General features: G+C 36.4%; 1 protein-coding gene across 1 annotated transcript; it reads left to right on the plus strand.

The window, feature by feature from the left end:
• Positions 1 to 11,376: 11,376 nt before the first annotated feature.
• Positions 11,377 to 17,100, plus strand: LOC148372077 (cell adhesion molecule CEACAM6-like). Its single transcript, XM_088327710.1, has 5 exons — positions 11,377 to 11,695; positions 13,417 to 13,692; positions 15,783 to 16,031; positions 16,872 to 16,924; positions 17,041 to 17,100. The coding sequence occupies exons 1-5, from the start codon at positions 11,377 to 11,379 to the stop codon at positions 17,098 to 17,100; spliced, it is 957 nt and encodes a 318-aa protein (XP_088183836.1).

The following is a 17,100-nucleotide window of genomic DNA, read 5'->3' on the forward strand; positions in this document are numbered from 1 at the left end:
GTCCCCAGTTTGTATGTCTTCCTCCCATAAAAAAATAAAAATAGTTAAAACAGTCAAATTTAATGAAAAAAAAAAAGGTAAAAAAAAGTACTAATGTGTTTTCTGCACCATAAGGTGCACTGGTTAATAAGGCGCACAAATTTGTCTTTTAAGATCCTGGAAGGGGCATTACCTCATGAGCGGTCCTCAAGGTTTCTTCATTTTCCTCATGTTGAGGTTTTTGAGTTTTTCCTTGCCCTCATGTTGGTTATAGATCAGGGGATGGTGTCATAATATTCTGTGGTTTGCAATAGTCAGTGAAGCTCTTGAGACTCCTTGTGATTAAGGGCTATACATATAAACATGACATGGTATCTATTTCCTATATTAGGCGAGCTAGAATACACGGCGCGTGGGATTAAAACTACAGTAAGCACTAGGGTTGCATAAATGGAAATAAATAAATACATTGAAATTAAAATAATTAATTCCAAAGGGCGTAAATTAACATTATCACACGTGGTTACACTACAAGAAATTATTTCTGCAACAAAAAATTAACATGTAAACCTGAAAAGGGCACTCAAAGACCACTATATATATATATATATATATATATATATATATATATATATATATATATATATATATATATAATCAATAGTGAACAGCACCGTATTTTCCGCACTATAAGGCGCACCGTGTTATAAGGCGCACCTTCAATGAATTATATATTTTTAAAATTTTTCCATACATAAGGCGCACCCCATCATAAGGCGCTGTAAGTGCATGCTGGTTTAAGATCAGGTAATTGTGCAATTTTGTAATTGTAATCCTGTGCAGTCCTTCGAGACATTTTTCTGATTAGGGGCGTCATAAATGAATGTGACTTAACTTGACTTGGCTACAGTAGAGGATGTAGTTACATTATGCAACCGTTAGATGGTGCCGCGCTAAAGGGAATGTCAACAAAACAGTCAGATAGGTCAGTCAAACTTTATTAATAGATAACAAACAAGCTTTCCACAACTCCATTCACTCCCAAAATGAATAAACAGCAGTTTTATTATTTTCTCTGAGGTAAAGCATTTTTGTGACACATCTTTAACATCTTTGAACAACAGCAAGGCATAACATTTTACTTTTCCTCCATTTAGTCAACACGCAAAAAAACGTCTGATACTGTGATGGTAAATTAAACATTAGTGCAATCGCAATATAGTGACACGTAATGTGCAAAAACAAAGTGCAAAAACAATAACAGTAAAGCAATAACATAATAACTGTAAAATGTAAAACGTTGTAGTGGGTTTTACATAATTCACCCATGGAACCATTGTTCAGTTAGCGAGTTCCTAGGGGGACTCTTAATTCTGCCGGCTCGAGCCACTCTCGTGTTCGATCCATTAATGTTGAACTCTCTCGCTGCTGCTCTATTCCCGTGTTCTACTGCGTGACTGATCGCCTTGAGTTTAAACTCTGCGTTGTAAGCGTGTCTCTTAATAGGAGCCATTTCAGGGTCTTTATACAAACGCACAAATAAAAGAGAATTGTTGTTTAATATTTCCCAGTATGCACAGCGGACTTCTTCTTCTACGCGAAAAATAGAGTCGGTGGCTGCTTACCGTAAGTTGCGAGACCTTGTAATTCAATATTGATCCATATATAAGGCGCACCGGATTATAAGGCGCATTGTCAGCTTTTTTTTAAAAAAAAAAACAGATTTTATGTGCGCCTTAAGGCAGCACGGCGGCGCAGTGGTTAGCGCTTGTGCGGCACAGTTCATGTCATGGGAACCTGTCGTGGGTTCAAATCCAGCTCCAGACTTTCTGTGCGGAGTTTGTATGTTCTCCCCGTGCTTGCGTGGGTTTCCTCCGGGCACTCCGGTTTCCTCCCACATTCCAAAAACATGCATTTCAGGTGAATTGGCCGGTCCAAATTGTCCCTAGGTGTGAATGAGCGAATGAGTTGTCTGTCCCCGTGTGCCCTGCGATTGGCTGGCAACCAGTTCAGGGTGTCCCCTGCCCACTGCCCGAAGATGGCTGGGATGGGCTCCAGCCCCCCCGCGACCCTAATGAGGATAAGCGGTACGGCTAATGAGATGAGATGAGAGATGTGCGCCTTATAGTGCGGAAAATACGGTAACCGTATGCAATATCATTTAATTGTAACTATGCAGGGCGCATAAATAGTTAGCGCGTCTGTGGCACAGTTCTGAAGTCATGGGATTAAATCCAGCCTTCCTGTGCGGGGTTTTCATGTTCTTCCCGTACTTGCGTGGGTTTCTTCCGAGCACTCCGGTTTCCTCTCAAAATTGTCCCTAAGTGTGAATGGTTGTTTGTCTCTGTGTGCCCTGTGACTGGCTGACAATCAGTTCATGGTGTCCCCTGCCCACTGCTCCAGAACCCCTGTGACCCTACTGAGGATAAGCAGTGCAGATAATGGATGGAATGGATGGATGTAACAATGCATTTTCATTTGTATCTTTCATATTTTCCATTATACAAGCAGTGTTCTCATTTGCCCGCGTCCCTGCGTACTAGACGCATCATTTTTGCTGGGGACGCATCGTGTCAAATCAACGTACGTCCCCCGGACGCAACTATTTTGACACCAAATTGTCATCATTACCCAATTACTTTTTTTTAAACAAAGATTTACCACACTCCAAACTTTTCAACAGGCAGATACGCCATTGTTGTTTTGGTCTCACGCCGATCTCGGCAAACGAGATCTCGTTGCTTCGAGATGACGTCATTGTTGTGCTGGTTGTCGTTGAGTGAAAGATAAGTATGCCTCCGTAGAAACAGTTGGTATTAGGTGCAAATCAACAATAAAATGGTCATTTCTTCAGTGTCGGTAATAAGTCGAAAACATAATACAGAAAGTGATAACAACGGCAATAATTTCGGCACGAAAAAACAGCAGAGAATTTCTTCAGAAGACCGCGAAGGCAAGGAAAACACGTGTTTTGAAGCGAACGATTCGACGAAAGATAAACAAAAGAATACTCCTAGCAAAAAAATGACTTTTCTGCCAAAATGGACTCAATTATATTCCTGTTTACGCTATGAGGAGGATGATAATGGAGGCTACATGTTCTGTCATGCGTGCACCCAGCGTGACAAAAAAACGGGATTGCATAAATCATTTACGAACTTTCAGAAAAGCACATTGGATCGGCACAACGACAAAGAAAACCACAAATTAGCTATGGAAATTCCTTTGCTGCAATTGGACCTTGAGAAGGCATTACAATTGTGGCGGGACAGCAAACCGCAAAGAATATATGCACTGAAAAATCTGAAGTGATTAAAACTGCATGAATATATAGACTAATGTTTCAGCAATAATATTTTGTATAATGTACAATATTTTTGTGAACTGACAAAACTGAAGTGATAACTGCTTTGTACAAAACTCAATTCCAATGAAGTTGGGAAAGTGTGTTAATTGCAAATAAAAATTGATCCAAGTAAATTGCAAATTCTTTTCAACCCATATTTAAATGAATGCACAGCAAAGACAACATATTTATTGTCTTCACTCATAAACTTTATTGTTTTGGGAGAAAATCATCAACTCTGTAATTTGATGACAGCAACACGTGCCAAAATAGTTGGGACAGGTGTCAATAACTACTCAGAAAGTGGATGAATGGAAATCAACCAACTATTTGCAGGTGAACAGATGAATTAGCAACAGGTGAGAGTTGTTACTGGGTATAAAAAAGGGAGACCCGAACAAGCTAAGTCATTCACATGCAAGGATGGGGCGAGGTTCACCTCTTTGTGAACAACTGCGTGAGCAAATTGTTGAACAGTTTAAAAACAACATTCCTCAAAGTACAATTGCAAGGAATTTAGGGATATCATCATCTACAGTCCATAATATTGTGAAAAGGTTCAGGGAATCTGGAGAAATCACTGTGCGTAAACGGCATGGCCGTAAACCATTATTGAATGCCCGTGACCTCCGAGCCCTCAAGCGGTACTGCATTAAGAACCGACATCAATGTGTAAAGGACATCACCACATGGGCTCAGGAACACTTTGGAAAACCACTGTCAGTCAATACAGTTCGACGCTATATCCGTAAGTGTGGGTTAAAACTTTATGTTGCAAAGCGTAAGCCATTCATCAACAACATCCAGAAACGCCGCAGGGTTCTCTGGGCCCGAGCCCATCTAAAATGGACTGATACAAAGTGGAAAAGTGTTCTGTGGTCTGATGAGTCAGTTTTCCAAATTGTGTTTGGAAATTGTGGACGTCGTGTCCTCCGGTCCAAAGAAGAACAGAACCACCCAGACTGTTATGCACGCAAAGTGCAAAAGCCAGCATCTGTGATGGTATGGGGGTGCATGAGTGGCCAAGGAATGGGTAACCTGCACATCTGTGAAGGCACCATTAATGCAGAAAAGTACATTCAGGTTTTGGAACAAAGTATGTTGCCATCCAAACAGAATCTTTACCATGGGCGCCCTTGCTTCTTCCAGCAGGATAATGCCAAGCCACACACTGCACGTCTCACGACAGCGTCGCTTCGTAGTAAGAGGGTGCGGGTGCTTGACTGGCCTGCCTGCAGTCCTGACCTGTCTCCCATTGAAAATGTGTGGCGCATTATAAAGCGCAGAATAAGACAAAGGAGACCCCGGACTGTTGAACAGCTGAAGCTGTACATAAAGCAAGAATGGGAAAGGATTCCACTATCAACGATTCAACAACTAGTCTCCTCACTTCCTAAACGTTTATTGAGTGTTATTAAAAGGAAAGGTGATGTAACACAATGGTGAAGAAGCCCCTTTCCCAACTACTTTGGCACTTGTTGCAATTATAAAATTCTAAGTTTATCATTATTTGCTTATGGAAATAAAGTTTATGAGTTTGAACATGGATAATCTTGTCTTTGTGGTGTATTCATTTAAATATGGGTTAGAAAAGGTTTGCAAGTCATTCTATTCTAATTTTACTGACATTTTAAACTTTTTCCCAACTTCAATGGAATTGACTTTTGTATTACCAATTAAGTGTGATGATTAAAACTGAATGAATATATATATATATATATATATATATATATATTGTATTACCAATTAAGTGTGATGATTAAAACTGAATGAATATATATATATATATATATATATATATATATATATATATATATATATATATATATATATATATATACATATTTGTCACCGATTTACAATTTCAACCTCGATAACACTAAATTTTGGGGACCCATATATCTCTGTTGGGACCCAAGGATTTTTGAGCATGCGAGTCCCCGGGACCCATCACTTTTCAGAGGTAAAATGAACACTGTACAAGGCGCACTGGAATATAAGACGCACTTTCAAATTTCTGGGTTTTGTTCGCCTTATACTCAAGAAGAAAAGATACTAACTAAAAATTGTTGATTCTGTGCCACTCTTGTATCTATGTGTATCATCTTCCCTTAAGAAATATAATTAGAATGATAAAAATCGAAATGATAACATGTATGAATGATATCAGCATGTTTGTTTATTAATTGTATATCGTGGCTGCTATTCTGAAAAGACTTATCTCCATGTTTTTGACATTTTTTATTAAAAACGACTAAAACATTTGTGCCCAAATGTGGAGGTACGTCTTTTGAAATAACAAATTGGATCGGACTACATTACCTTTGTTGCCCTCATGTATTTCCAAAGTATCAGATTCGAGACTGTATAGGCAGATGCAAAAATTAAATCTTTAAAACTATTGGTGTATTTTGCTTCTTGACCAGTTTTTTAGTCTGACAAAACAACAAGGAAAAAAGAATCACTCGAAAGTCGTAAAAGGACGATAAAATGGTGTTTTGAAACTGTTGAGTCCTTTTCGTGTTTGCGTTAGCATGTCGCTAAGCTAACAGATCCACCTAAAATTCCTCCGGCCCATCTAAGTCTTTGATGGTCCTCCGGTCAAACAGGAAAAGGACAAAATAAAAGCTCATTAAAAAGTTGAGCAAACACTCGCAAAAGCGCTGGAATGTGACAAGAATTTGTGGCGTATCGTGTTCGCTGAAAATGACATTAGCTTAAAACACAGCGCTGGTTTTTTTTCGTGTTTTTTTTGTGATATTTTTATCCTGTTCTGATAAGTTGAAATCTTACTTTAAAACCTGACTTAGAAACCATATGTGTATTTTGAAACCCTAATTTGCAATCATACTTTGAAACCCTACCAGTCATTAACAGCCTATCATGGAACACAGCCGCCAGTTTAAAACACAAATCGAGAAAAATAAAAACCCTACCTCTTAATGAAAACCCTGCTCAGAATCCATATCTATATTCTGCAACCCTGTCCATAAAAACAGCTAGCAATTAGAAGAATACTCTCTACGGCTTAATTAAAACCCTGCTCAGAAACCATATCTATATTTTGGCACCCTATCTATAGTTTGTACGCCTACTTCCAAAATCTTCCCTTTTTTTGGCCTACATTGAAAAACGTACATCCCACTTTCCATTTTTTAGGATTTCAATTCCCATCAATTTCCCTTACAAAAATGTTTTTGGGGTTTTTCCATTTTTCCTAAAATCCTTTTCAATTGTATGTCCTCACAAAAATGTTTATGTTTTATAGTTGTATGTAATTATCCATACCTTACCTAGGCTTTTTGTTTTCATTCATGTAATTGCTCTTCATTCTTCTTATTTTAATATTTTGATTTTATTTCAAAATTGTTTTTGAGGTTTCGCTCGTTTTCGAAACAATTTCATTTTCAATTGCATTTTTTTGTTATTAGTAACAATAATCGTATGTATTGATATCCCACACAACCTTTTTTCAATTTAATTTCTTTCATTATGTGTATTTTCGTTTTTCTTTTTAAATTCTCATTTTTTATTGAGTTTATTTTCTTCAAACAAGTATTTATGGTCTGGGATGGGGTCCAGCACGACCCTGGATGGATAAGGTACAGGACCGTCCCAAGCCTTCATGGAGCCCTAAGCAACATTAGATTCAGGGTCCCTTATTACTTCATAATTTGAGTCCATACTAGAACTTATTCCATGTTCTACTCTAGGGGTGGGCGGAGTCGGGGGCCGCATGTGACGTAGTAATACTTCTTTTGAAATAAATTGCTTTTATCAAATTGGTTTTGTAACGACCACAATTAGAGCGAAATAGTATATTAATTCCCTGTTTTAAGCATTTCATTTATTATTAATGAAGTATTACGGTAAGTTTATTTTAAAGTATTTCTGAAGTCAGATTTTTATCGAAGTTCTGTAGTTTGTTGTAGTGTTACTGTGGTCTTATTTTTGCACCATTTTTGTAGCGTTTTTGAAGTAATTTTATGTAGTATTTCCATAGTCGTATTTCTTTTGTACTTTTGTCACTTTCAAAAGTAGTTTTTTTGTTGTATTTCTGTCGTATTTTTGTCGAACAGTGTAGTCTTATTTTTGGAGTATTTTTGTGGTATTACTGTAGTATTATTTTTTTTGTATTTTTGTACTATTTCTGTTGTATTTTGACGTATCTTCATATTAGAATGTTTGTTGTGGTATTTCTGTAGTATTTTTGTAGCACAGTGTTTCTGTAGTTTTATTTTTGTAGAATTTTTGTGATACTTCCTTGAGAGAATTTTTGTATTATTGCTACAGGTTTAATTTGCAGTATTTCTGTTGCAATCCTCTTGAAGTAGTATTTTTGTAGTAATATTTCTCTGGTATTTTTTATATCATAGTGTTATGTATTTGTATTTTTTTAGTATTTCAGTAGAAGTATAATCGATGTATTTCCAATGCAGCATTTTAGTAGTATTTTTGCAAAATGTTTGTAGTATTTCCACATTACTATTTTAGTTCTATTTCTGTAGTAATTTTGTAATATTATCGTAGTTGTCTTTTTGTAGTATTTTTGGAGTAAATATTTCAGAGTAGCATTTTGTAGAATAGTATTACTGTAGTAGTATTTTTGTAGTAATTCTAAAAATAAATTGTATTTTCAGAACAAAAGCAAAATAATATATGGGGTCCCTGTTTTTAAGGATATTATATTTATTTGATATTTAGTTTTGTAGTTATTGTGTGGTATTTTGTTGTATTTCTGTGGGGACTACTGTTGGGGGGCTCCTAGTGGTTGCGGGGCCCTAAGCAGTCGCTCAGCTCGCTTGTGCCTTGGGCCGGCTCTGACCAGGTGTGTTTTGTAGAACGTTCCTTGCTTTCTGTTTGTCATGCGCTTAAATTCCGCCCACCTCTAATTCCAGGGTTTTTTTTGTGATGCAAGAGCGATTTTGCCGAGCATAAAAGCAAAGTACAAGCACGGTCCTTCTTGTTTGCAATTTTTTTGTCTTCGTGAAGCGGTCATGGACGTCATCGCCACCGCTTTCCTCGTTTGGATTCCAATAGGTACTCAAATTTTATTTGAAACCCGATTTAATGTAAATTTTGTTATTATTTGAGGGCCTTCACTGTTTTATATATATATATATATATATATATATATATATATATATATATATATATATATATATATATATATATATATATATACATATATATACAGTGAAGAAAATAAGTATTTTAACACCCTGCTATTTTGCTATTTCTCCCACTTAGAAATCATGGACGGGTCTTACATTTTCATCATAGATGCATGTCCACTGGCCATTTTAGTATTGTTCCATTCCAAGTAAATACATGGCAGTATCATTTGATACCATTTGCTTGCAAATGTCATGATCATTAAATAGTTGAACCCTCCCCTGTAATTAGTTTATACTTAAAATAAACAGAGCACAACGATTTTAGGCATCAAAAATGTTTAAAACGGCATCTTATAACTACAATTCAAACGTAAACAGTATAAAAGGATAAATATAAATATTTCTATTACAACTCTTTGAGTACAACAATGTCAGCATGTCAACTATACTTTCCATTGCACAATATTTTTGACAATAAAGTCCATAAGTTCAAAGAGTGTAAACAATACAATCTAAAAAAAACTTTTAACGGTATAGGAAATAAAATACTTCTACTACGACGGTTACAGAGCAAAAGTCGAGAGTCAAACCCCAAAACTCATAAATGTGACGAACAAGCATGTTTGGCTCTGTTGCCATAGTGTCAACAGATTTACAGGGTTTTGTTCAGGAACAGTAACATGTTTACATTTTTGGTTGAAGCTTGTTGCTCTCTGCATTGAACTTTTTAATGTGTTTATGTAAATTTGCCACAGTAGCAAAACACTTTACCACACAAATGACACAAAGCATTGTTCTTTTGTGTTGTGCTGTGCTTCCTGTTTGCCTCTATTATATATAGCTTCTAGTGAGGTTGTGTGCATAGATTTGGCTTTGTCTTCTGCCTGACAGGCAAAATTCAGTAGCAGGCCAGGGAGAGGTGCTAAAAGTGTGCCTGTCAATCAATACTCGGGCATAAACTTAGAAAGATGAGAGCGGAATCCGCTATTTACATATTGAAGCGGCGCTTTGAGGAAATTAACGGAGGGTTAACTATCGATCCCAGGACAATGGTATTGATTCGATTTAAGTTCTTTGCTCATGTAGCGAATTTGGTTGGCCATGGAATTATTTGAACTAATAATTGATTGACCAGTTACTTATCGAGGCAAGTTTATTCCTTTAAACTCATCTTGCATTTTTGGAGCACCACAAATGTTTTTTTTTTTTTTTTAGATAATTTTATCAGGAAAATGGATTCTAAACTTTTTAAGTAATCTTAAGGATTGCTACACAAAATTTTTTAAATGTAATGGTTTTCATCGTTATTGAAAGTTTTGAATATTTTAAGACACACATTTAGAATTAAGGATTTTCTGCCTTTACTGCCTTGGCTGATGGCTGTATCAGAACTTTTGTCCTTGGCTAAGCAGGACTTGCTTGCACACTTGCTGCAGAAATGACTTTTTTTTTGGAGTGTGGGGCGCCAGATGCGCACTTTTCTTGCCGGCCTCCATGGTGGTTGGCAAGGCAACCCCTGGATGTCTTTTGTTTCACAAATAAAATCAAACCAACCTTTACGCCTGGTTGCCACATTTGACAATTTAAACATCCGAATCAAACCTGCCATAGGATTCCATGCACATGTTTTGACATCAATTTTTGACACTGCAAACAGGTCATATTTCATAGATTCAAGTCAAGTCTAGTCATGTCTATTTGTGACGCCCTTAATCACAAAGAGTCTCAAAGGGCTGCACGGATCAAAGACTATTGCAAACTACAGACTAGTATGACACCATCCCCTCATCTAAAACCTACAGGAGGGCAAATAATACACGTATTATCAACATAAAATATAGGTTATAGTTGAATATATGGACATCTGAAGGAGCAAGACTCAAAACCTTTATGTATATAGTTATAACAGTTCAGATTTCCAGTTTATGTTGTCTTACAATATGTTTATGTTCAGTTGCAGTCTACTTTATTACCCTGAAAATCTAGGCCTTTTATTTGTTTTGTTTTTCATTTCAAACTGTTACATATTCTCAACACATAATTATAATTTCTGACTCTTTCATGGACAAAATAACAAAACATTTCCAGGCGGCCTTTGTGATATCTGGATAATAAAGGGTTAAGAAGAAATTAGTTATGAACCAATCCATGACCTTGTTGTCTGGGAGTCACTGAGCACTGCTGGCAAGAAAAAGAACCAGAAAACCTGACAAACCCTAAGCCAAATATGAAACCAGCAGCTATCACTCACTGAATGAGGCATAGAAAATTCATTAGTATGCTGCCGTCTCTGTTGTTCAATAATGTCCTTGTTTTTATTCCACCGACAGCACCCTACAATCTCAAATCATAGGACTTTGTGGATAGATTATTTTTGTAAATTACAATGGCAAAGCGACGCCACCGTCAAACCTTGTGGGCGTAATTTTTGAGCAGACTTTTTTGCTTCATTCAATGTGTGGTCTATCAAGTCGGACTGCAGAGAAAGCTGCAAAAATTTCAAGAATTTACAACAATTTCACTCAAAATGTAAGCATTTAGCAAACATCGAAAACATTCAAATTCAAGCATTTTCAAAGATTTCAAGCTCGAACCCTCAATTTAAATGTGTCCAAAAAGATAAGTTTTTCTTCTGTGCAAGCTCAGATGAGCTGGTCCAACATTGTAAAGTCCAGCTGGTGTGGGGGAGAGAGAAAGGTAGAAGTAAGCAGGGGTGGTTTATGTCCGAGTGAACTTCCCTTGCTGCCAAGCAGAATGCTGTCCCTCAGTATCACTGATATTGATATTTGGATCATTCCGTCCACCCTTACCTTATAGTCCGGTACACCTTATGTATGAAAAATACATGACAAAAGACTTGCAGTTCTGAAACAGGGTAGGCTTTTGTTTTCTGTAAATTGAGTGCTAGTACGGTCCGTCCCTCCAGGCTTGGGTATGGCCCAGACCATCCTGCCTCCAGGCCCGCTGAGTGGGGCCGTGATGGGCAGCGTGACCTTCAGCACGACCTTGCAGGCTCCGTCTCATCCCTTTGAGTCTGTGAGTTGGTCCTTCGAGGGCTCCAACGTGGTCACGTCCGTGGTGGGGCGGGAAGACCGCGTGGGCGCCGCGTACCAAGACCGCATCAGTCTGGACCGAAGAACCGGAAAACTGTCATTGCGGAGACTGACCGCAGAAGACAGCGGCGAGTATGTGCTCACCGTCATCCCGCATGAACAAAGCCTGCGACAGGGAAAGACCCTCCTCAAGGTTTACGGTGAGAATACTTCATATTCCACTTTTAGAACATGCCTGGTAGACTTATTTTCCACATGAAGAAAAAAAACACTCTCAGTAAATAAAATATATGAAAAAGTATTGAAAAGCTAGAAAAAAGTAGAAAAAAAATACTTCAATGTACAAAAAAAAAGGGAAAAAGTACTGAAAGTCTGAAAAATTACTCAATAGTATGAAAAAGTATTGAAAAGCTACAAAAAAGTAGAATAAAACATTTTCAAAAACACTTCAACGTAAAAAAGGGGACTGAAAAGAATGGAGGAAGTACACAATCCAGCGTAAAGTTTGAAAGGTATGAAAAAGAACTTAAATATATGAAAAAGTACAAAAAGGTAGTAAAAAGTATGCCAAAAAAACCTGAAAAGTACGAATAAAAAATCAAATGTAAATAAGAGAAGAATGTACTGAAAAGTACGACAAGGTACTCAAAGTATTAAAACATATTAAAGTACTAAAAAGTGCTCAAAAGTACTGAAAATTACCCAAACAATATAAATGAGGACAATAACCTGAAAAATAATAAAACAGCAGTAAAAAAATGAAATATGTACTATGAAGAATGAAAATAATTTAAAACTATTATGAGGTATTAAAAGTACTGAAAAGTATGAAAATATAAAAAAAGCACACTAAATGATCCAAAAGTATTCAAGTATTGAAAAACTGAAATATATTTTTAAAAAATGTACTGACAGGTATGAAAACGTTTTTGATGTACTGAAACTTACCAAAAGTACCAAAAATTATGAAAAATTACTGAAAGGTAGTAAAAACACTGAAATATAACTCGTGAAAAACGTACTCAGAGTATTAAAAACTTCCAAAAGTATTAAAAGTACTGAAAAGAATGAAAAAGTACTGAACAGTATGAAAAATACTGAAAAGCTGAAAATATACAAAACATATGGTAAAGTATGAAGACATATTTGAATAAACTGAAAAGTGTGAACAATTCTAAAAGTATTAAAATGTAGTCAAAGTAGTGATAATTACCGCTACTTAAAAGTATGACAAAGTACTAAATAGTCAGAAAAGTACTGTACTGAAAAAATAAAGGAAAAAAGTGACTGATTTAGTAGAAAGTATGAAACACTTCTAAAACTTTTAAAACGTGTTTAAAGGAAAGAAAAGTGTAAAAAAAAGTACTAAATAGTATGAAAAAGTATCAAAGGTTCTCAAAAAGTAATTAAAAATTAAAAATGTAAAAAAAGTGAAAAATCTACTGAAAAGTATAGAAAAGCTTGAAAGTATAAAAATGTATTAAAAGTACTGAAAGGTATGAAAAAGTACTAAATAGTATGAAAACGTACTGAAAAATACTAAAAACAATTTTGAAGTATTCCATAATCTACTGAAAAGTATAAAAAAGGCTTAGAGTTTTAAAATATATTAATAGCAATGAATAGTATGAAAACATTGTAAATGGTATGAAAAAGTACTCAAAAGTAAGAAACGGTACTCAAAAATAAAATTAAAAAACGAAAAAGTATGGAAACCTTCTGAATTTAAATTTTTTTAAATTCCAAAATCTACCGAAAAGTATAAAAAAAAAGGTTTAAATAGTATGAAAAGTACGTTTTTCTCGTCCTCAGCTCTGTCTGGTGGGCCCGATGCAGCCTGCGGGCTTTATGTTGGACATCTCAGTTCTAGAAACGTCTACACTGTAGAATCTCCAAATTGAGATTTATTTTGGCATTGCAGTACCGGTATCGGGGGTAGCGGTTCGTGGACCGCCCGGTACCCTGATCGAAGACAAGCATTCGGCCACCGTCACGTGCGATGCCTCGGGTACGGTTGGAAATCGAACCTGGACCAAGGACGGGCGCCCCCTACAGGCCTCACCTACCCTCACATTGTCTGAGAACAACGTGACGGTTTCCATTCAGCCCGTTCGCAGCCGTGACCGCGGGCAGTACGGCTGCCGCGTCAGCAACCCGGTCAGCACCCAGATGGCCACCTTCAACCTCACCGTCAACTGTGAGTATGCTTTAAAACCCTACACTTACTAGAAAAACCTTCTTTGAAATTCAAACAGTAGCTAAAGAATTAGTTTCAAACACCCATTCATTACAATTTTAATATAAAAACCTTACTTCAAACCCAAATGATTCTAAACGCAAACCACAATTATATTATCAAACCCTATGGTTAACAATGTTTGAAACCTTACTTTGAAACATTACCCTCGGGTTAAAACCCAAACTATAGTTTGAAACACCCAATAACTCATGAATGAACCCAAACTTTAAGGATAAACTCAATTTATAGCCTAGAATCATAATTTGAAACCCTAACCCTTAAGTGAGTTGTTGTTGTCCTTGTTTGAATCCCTGTTTTGAAACCATATGTAATATTCTTAAATGCTACCCTATTCATAGAGTGTAAGCCTTTTTTGTAAACCATACCCTTTTTCAAACCCTACTAAGAAACCGTATCCATATTTTTAAATGTCACTTTGAAACCCCGCTCATTTTTTGTAAACTGCATTTAAAACCCTACTGCCTGTTTGTTCTCAGAAATTGAAACATCCAATCCAATTGAAAAGTACCTTCAAAACCATATCCATAATCTGAAACTCTATTTATAGTTTTAAGCCAATGTTGAAACCCTACTCCTAACTTAAAGGCCTTTATGAAACCCAGCTACTAGTTGAAAACCCTGAACCCTTCCTTTTGGAAACCATACAAAAACCCTTTTTTAAAATCACGACCATGTTTGAAAACAGCCACCAGCTGAATACCACATTTGAAAAACGCTCTCCTTATTGAAACCCTACTCAAAAATCCATATCTATATTATGAAACCATACTTTGAAACCAAATCCATATTTTGTAGGCCTCTTTAAAATACTGTCCTAATTTATAAGCCTACATTGAAACATAGCTGGCATTTCAAAAACCTACCCATTATTTAAAACCCGACTCAAAAACCTTATCTATATTTTGAATTTCTTCTTTGAAACCTGTAAACCTACTTTGAGACATGAATCCTAAAAATATAGCCTATCACACAAAACAGCCACTGGGTGAGAAACTCACTTGAAAAAAATTCACCTCCCAAAGTAAAACTCTACTCAGAAATTATATCTATATTTCGAAACCCTAACCATTGTCCTACTTGATAACCCCAACCCTATTTTAAATAGCCTATTACAAAACACAACCATTAGTTGAACCCCTTAGTTAATACAAATTTAAAAAACTACCTCTTAGGTAAAACCCTACTCAATGACCATATCCTTATTCGAAAACCCTACTCTGAAACCCTATTCATAATTGGTAAACTTACCTTAAAACACCAATTTTATATACATTTTTTTGGGTTTTATATAAATGGCTACATTTAAATTGAAACCCTACTCAGAAATCATAGCTATATTTTGAAACACTACTTTGAAACACTTTCCGTAGTTTGCAAATCTACTTTAAAACCACCACCCTATTTGAATAGCCTATTATGAAAAACAGCCACCAGTTCAGACCCCTAATTGAAAAAAACTAACCCTACCTCTTATTTAAAACCCGACTCAGAAACCAATTCTATATTTTGAAACTCTACTTTGAAACCCTATCGGTAGTTTGCAAACCTACTTTAAAACCCCTACTCTATTTGAATAACCTATTAAGAAAAACAGCCACCAGTTGAGACCCCTAATTGAAAAATACAACCCCCCTTCTTATTTAAAACCCTACTCAGAAAAACACCCTACCGCTTAATTGAAACCCTATTTAGAAACCGGATCTACATTTGAAACCCTACTATGAAACCCTATCCGTAGTTTGCAAATCTACTTCAAAACCCCCACCCTATTTGAATAGCCTATTAAGAAACACAGCCACCAGTTGAGACCCCTAATTGAAAAAACAACCCTACCTCTTAATTGAAACCCTACTCAGAAACCGGATATCCATTTGAAACCCTTCTTTGAAACCCTATCTGTAGTTTGCAAACCTACTTTAAAACCCCCACCCTATTTAAATAGCCTATTACGAAAACCAGCCACCAGTTGAGGCTCTAGTTGAAAACAAACCAACGCCGCCTCTTATTTGAAACCCTACTTTTGGCAGTCGGACCGCACAACGTGTCGATCTCGGCGCCGTCGTGGGCTTCTCCCGGCCGCACGGTGACGCTGTGGTGCTCGGCGCATTCTTTCCCGCCCGCCAAATTCCTTTGGGAGTTTAATGGCACGAGCGTCAACGCTTCGGGTTCTTCTTACCTTGTGGTGAGATTGGACACGACAAGCGAAGGGAACTACACCTGCACTGCCACAAACAGCGTCACTCAAAGACAGAGCTCCACTGTCCTTTACCTGAGAGGTGAGCGCCCGACCCTCGCTTTTTTTTCCCCCCTTACTTCTTCCTCTTTTGTTTTTTTTTTCTATCTCTTCTTTCTCTGTTTTTCCTTTTGTCTTTTTTTTGCCTATTTGCTTTAATTTCTTTCTTTTTTCTTTTTTAAAATAGCTTTTTACTTCTTTTTTCTTACTTTTTTCTCTCTTTTTTAATCTTTATTTCTTCTTTTGTTTCTTTTCTTTCATTTCTTTTGTTTATTATTCTTTTCTTTTCTTTCTCTGTTTTTTTCTTTTGTCATTTTTTTGCCTATTTGCTTTAATTTCTTTCTTTTGTTTCTTTTTTTCTCTATCTATAACTTATTTTTTCTTGCTTTTTTCTCTCTTTTTTCATTTTATTTATTTTTCTTTTGTTTTTTTTCTCAGCTTTTTATTTCTTTTTTCCTTTTTTACACCTTTATCTTGTCTTGTTTTTTTCTTTTTTGATTATGTTTTCACAGCTTACATTTATTTTTTATTTTTTCTACTTTTTTCTGAACTCTTTCTTTTTTTTGCTTAAATTTCTTTCTTTTTTCTTCCCCCCCCCATAGATTTTACCTCTTTTTTCTTGCTTTTTTCTTCCTCTTTTATCCCTCTTTTTCATTTTTTTATTTGATTTGTTCTTCCTTTGTTTCTTCTTCCATCGTTGTCTTTCATTTTGTGCATAACGTTACACAGTAATTAGTAACATATGGATGAAGGCAACACAACCAACCAGAAGAGCTGTTTGGGAGCCGAAAGAGCGGCTCTATTTTAAGTGAGCCGAGCCGAAAAAGCCGCTTCCCTAAAAAGAGCCGGGACTCCCATTACTTTCGCGCGGTTTTTCTGACAGTTCTCTCTTTGGTGACGTCTCGCAGCTTCCTGTGTCGCTCTCTGCTGGTCATGGTCAGTATTGCTGATGACTTCCTCGTCTCGTTCGTGTAACCTTGGTAAGATTTTGATCTTCATTTTTTTCACTGTAGAGTAAATGTCTAATCTTTCAATTTGTTTCCCTTTTTAAGCTTCCAATTCTCTTCCTGATGCTTCGGCCAATGACGGAGGATTCTTCTTTAAAAAAGTGA

The sequence above is a fragment of the Urocampus carinirostris genome, chromosome 2 (genome assembly GCF_059441175.1).
Source record: "Urocampus carinirostris isolate Australia breed hairy pipefish chromosome 2, RoL_Ucar_1.0, whole genome shotgun sequence".
Lineage (NCBI taxonomy): Eukaryota > Metazoa > Chordata > Actinopteri > Syngnathiformes > Syngnathidae > Urocampus > Urocampus carinirostris.

Coding starts and splice junctions, on each gene's coding strand:
- LOC148372077 (XM_088327710.1), top strand. CDS start 11,377: ATGGCCCAGACCATCCTGCCTCCAGGCCCGCTGAGTGGGGCCGTGATG. Junction 11,696..13,416: donor GACCCTCCTCAAGGTTTACG/GTGAGAATACTT, acceptor TTGGCATTGCAG/TACCGGTATCGGGGGTAGCG. Junction 13,693..15,782: donor CTTCAACCTCACCGTCAACT/GTGAGTATGCTT, acceptor TACTTTTGGCAG/TCGGACCGCACAACGTGTCG.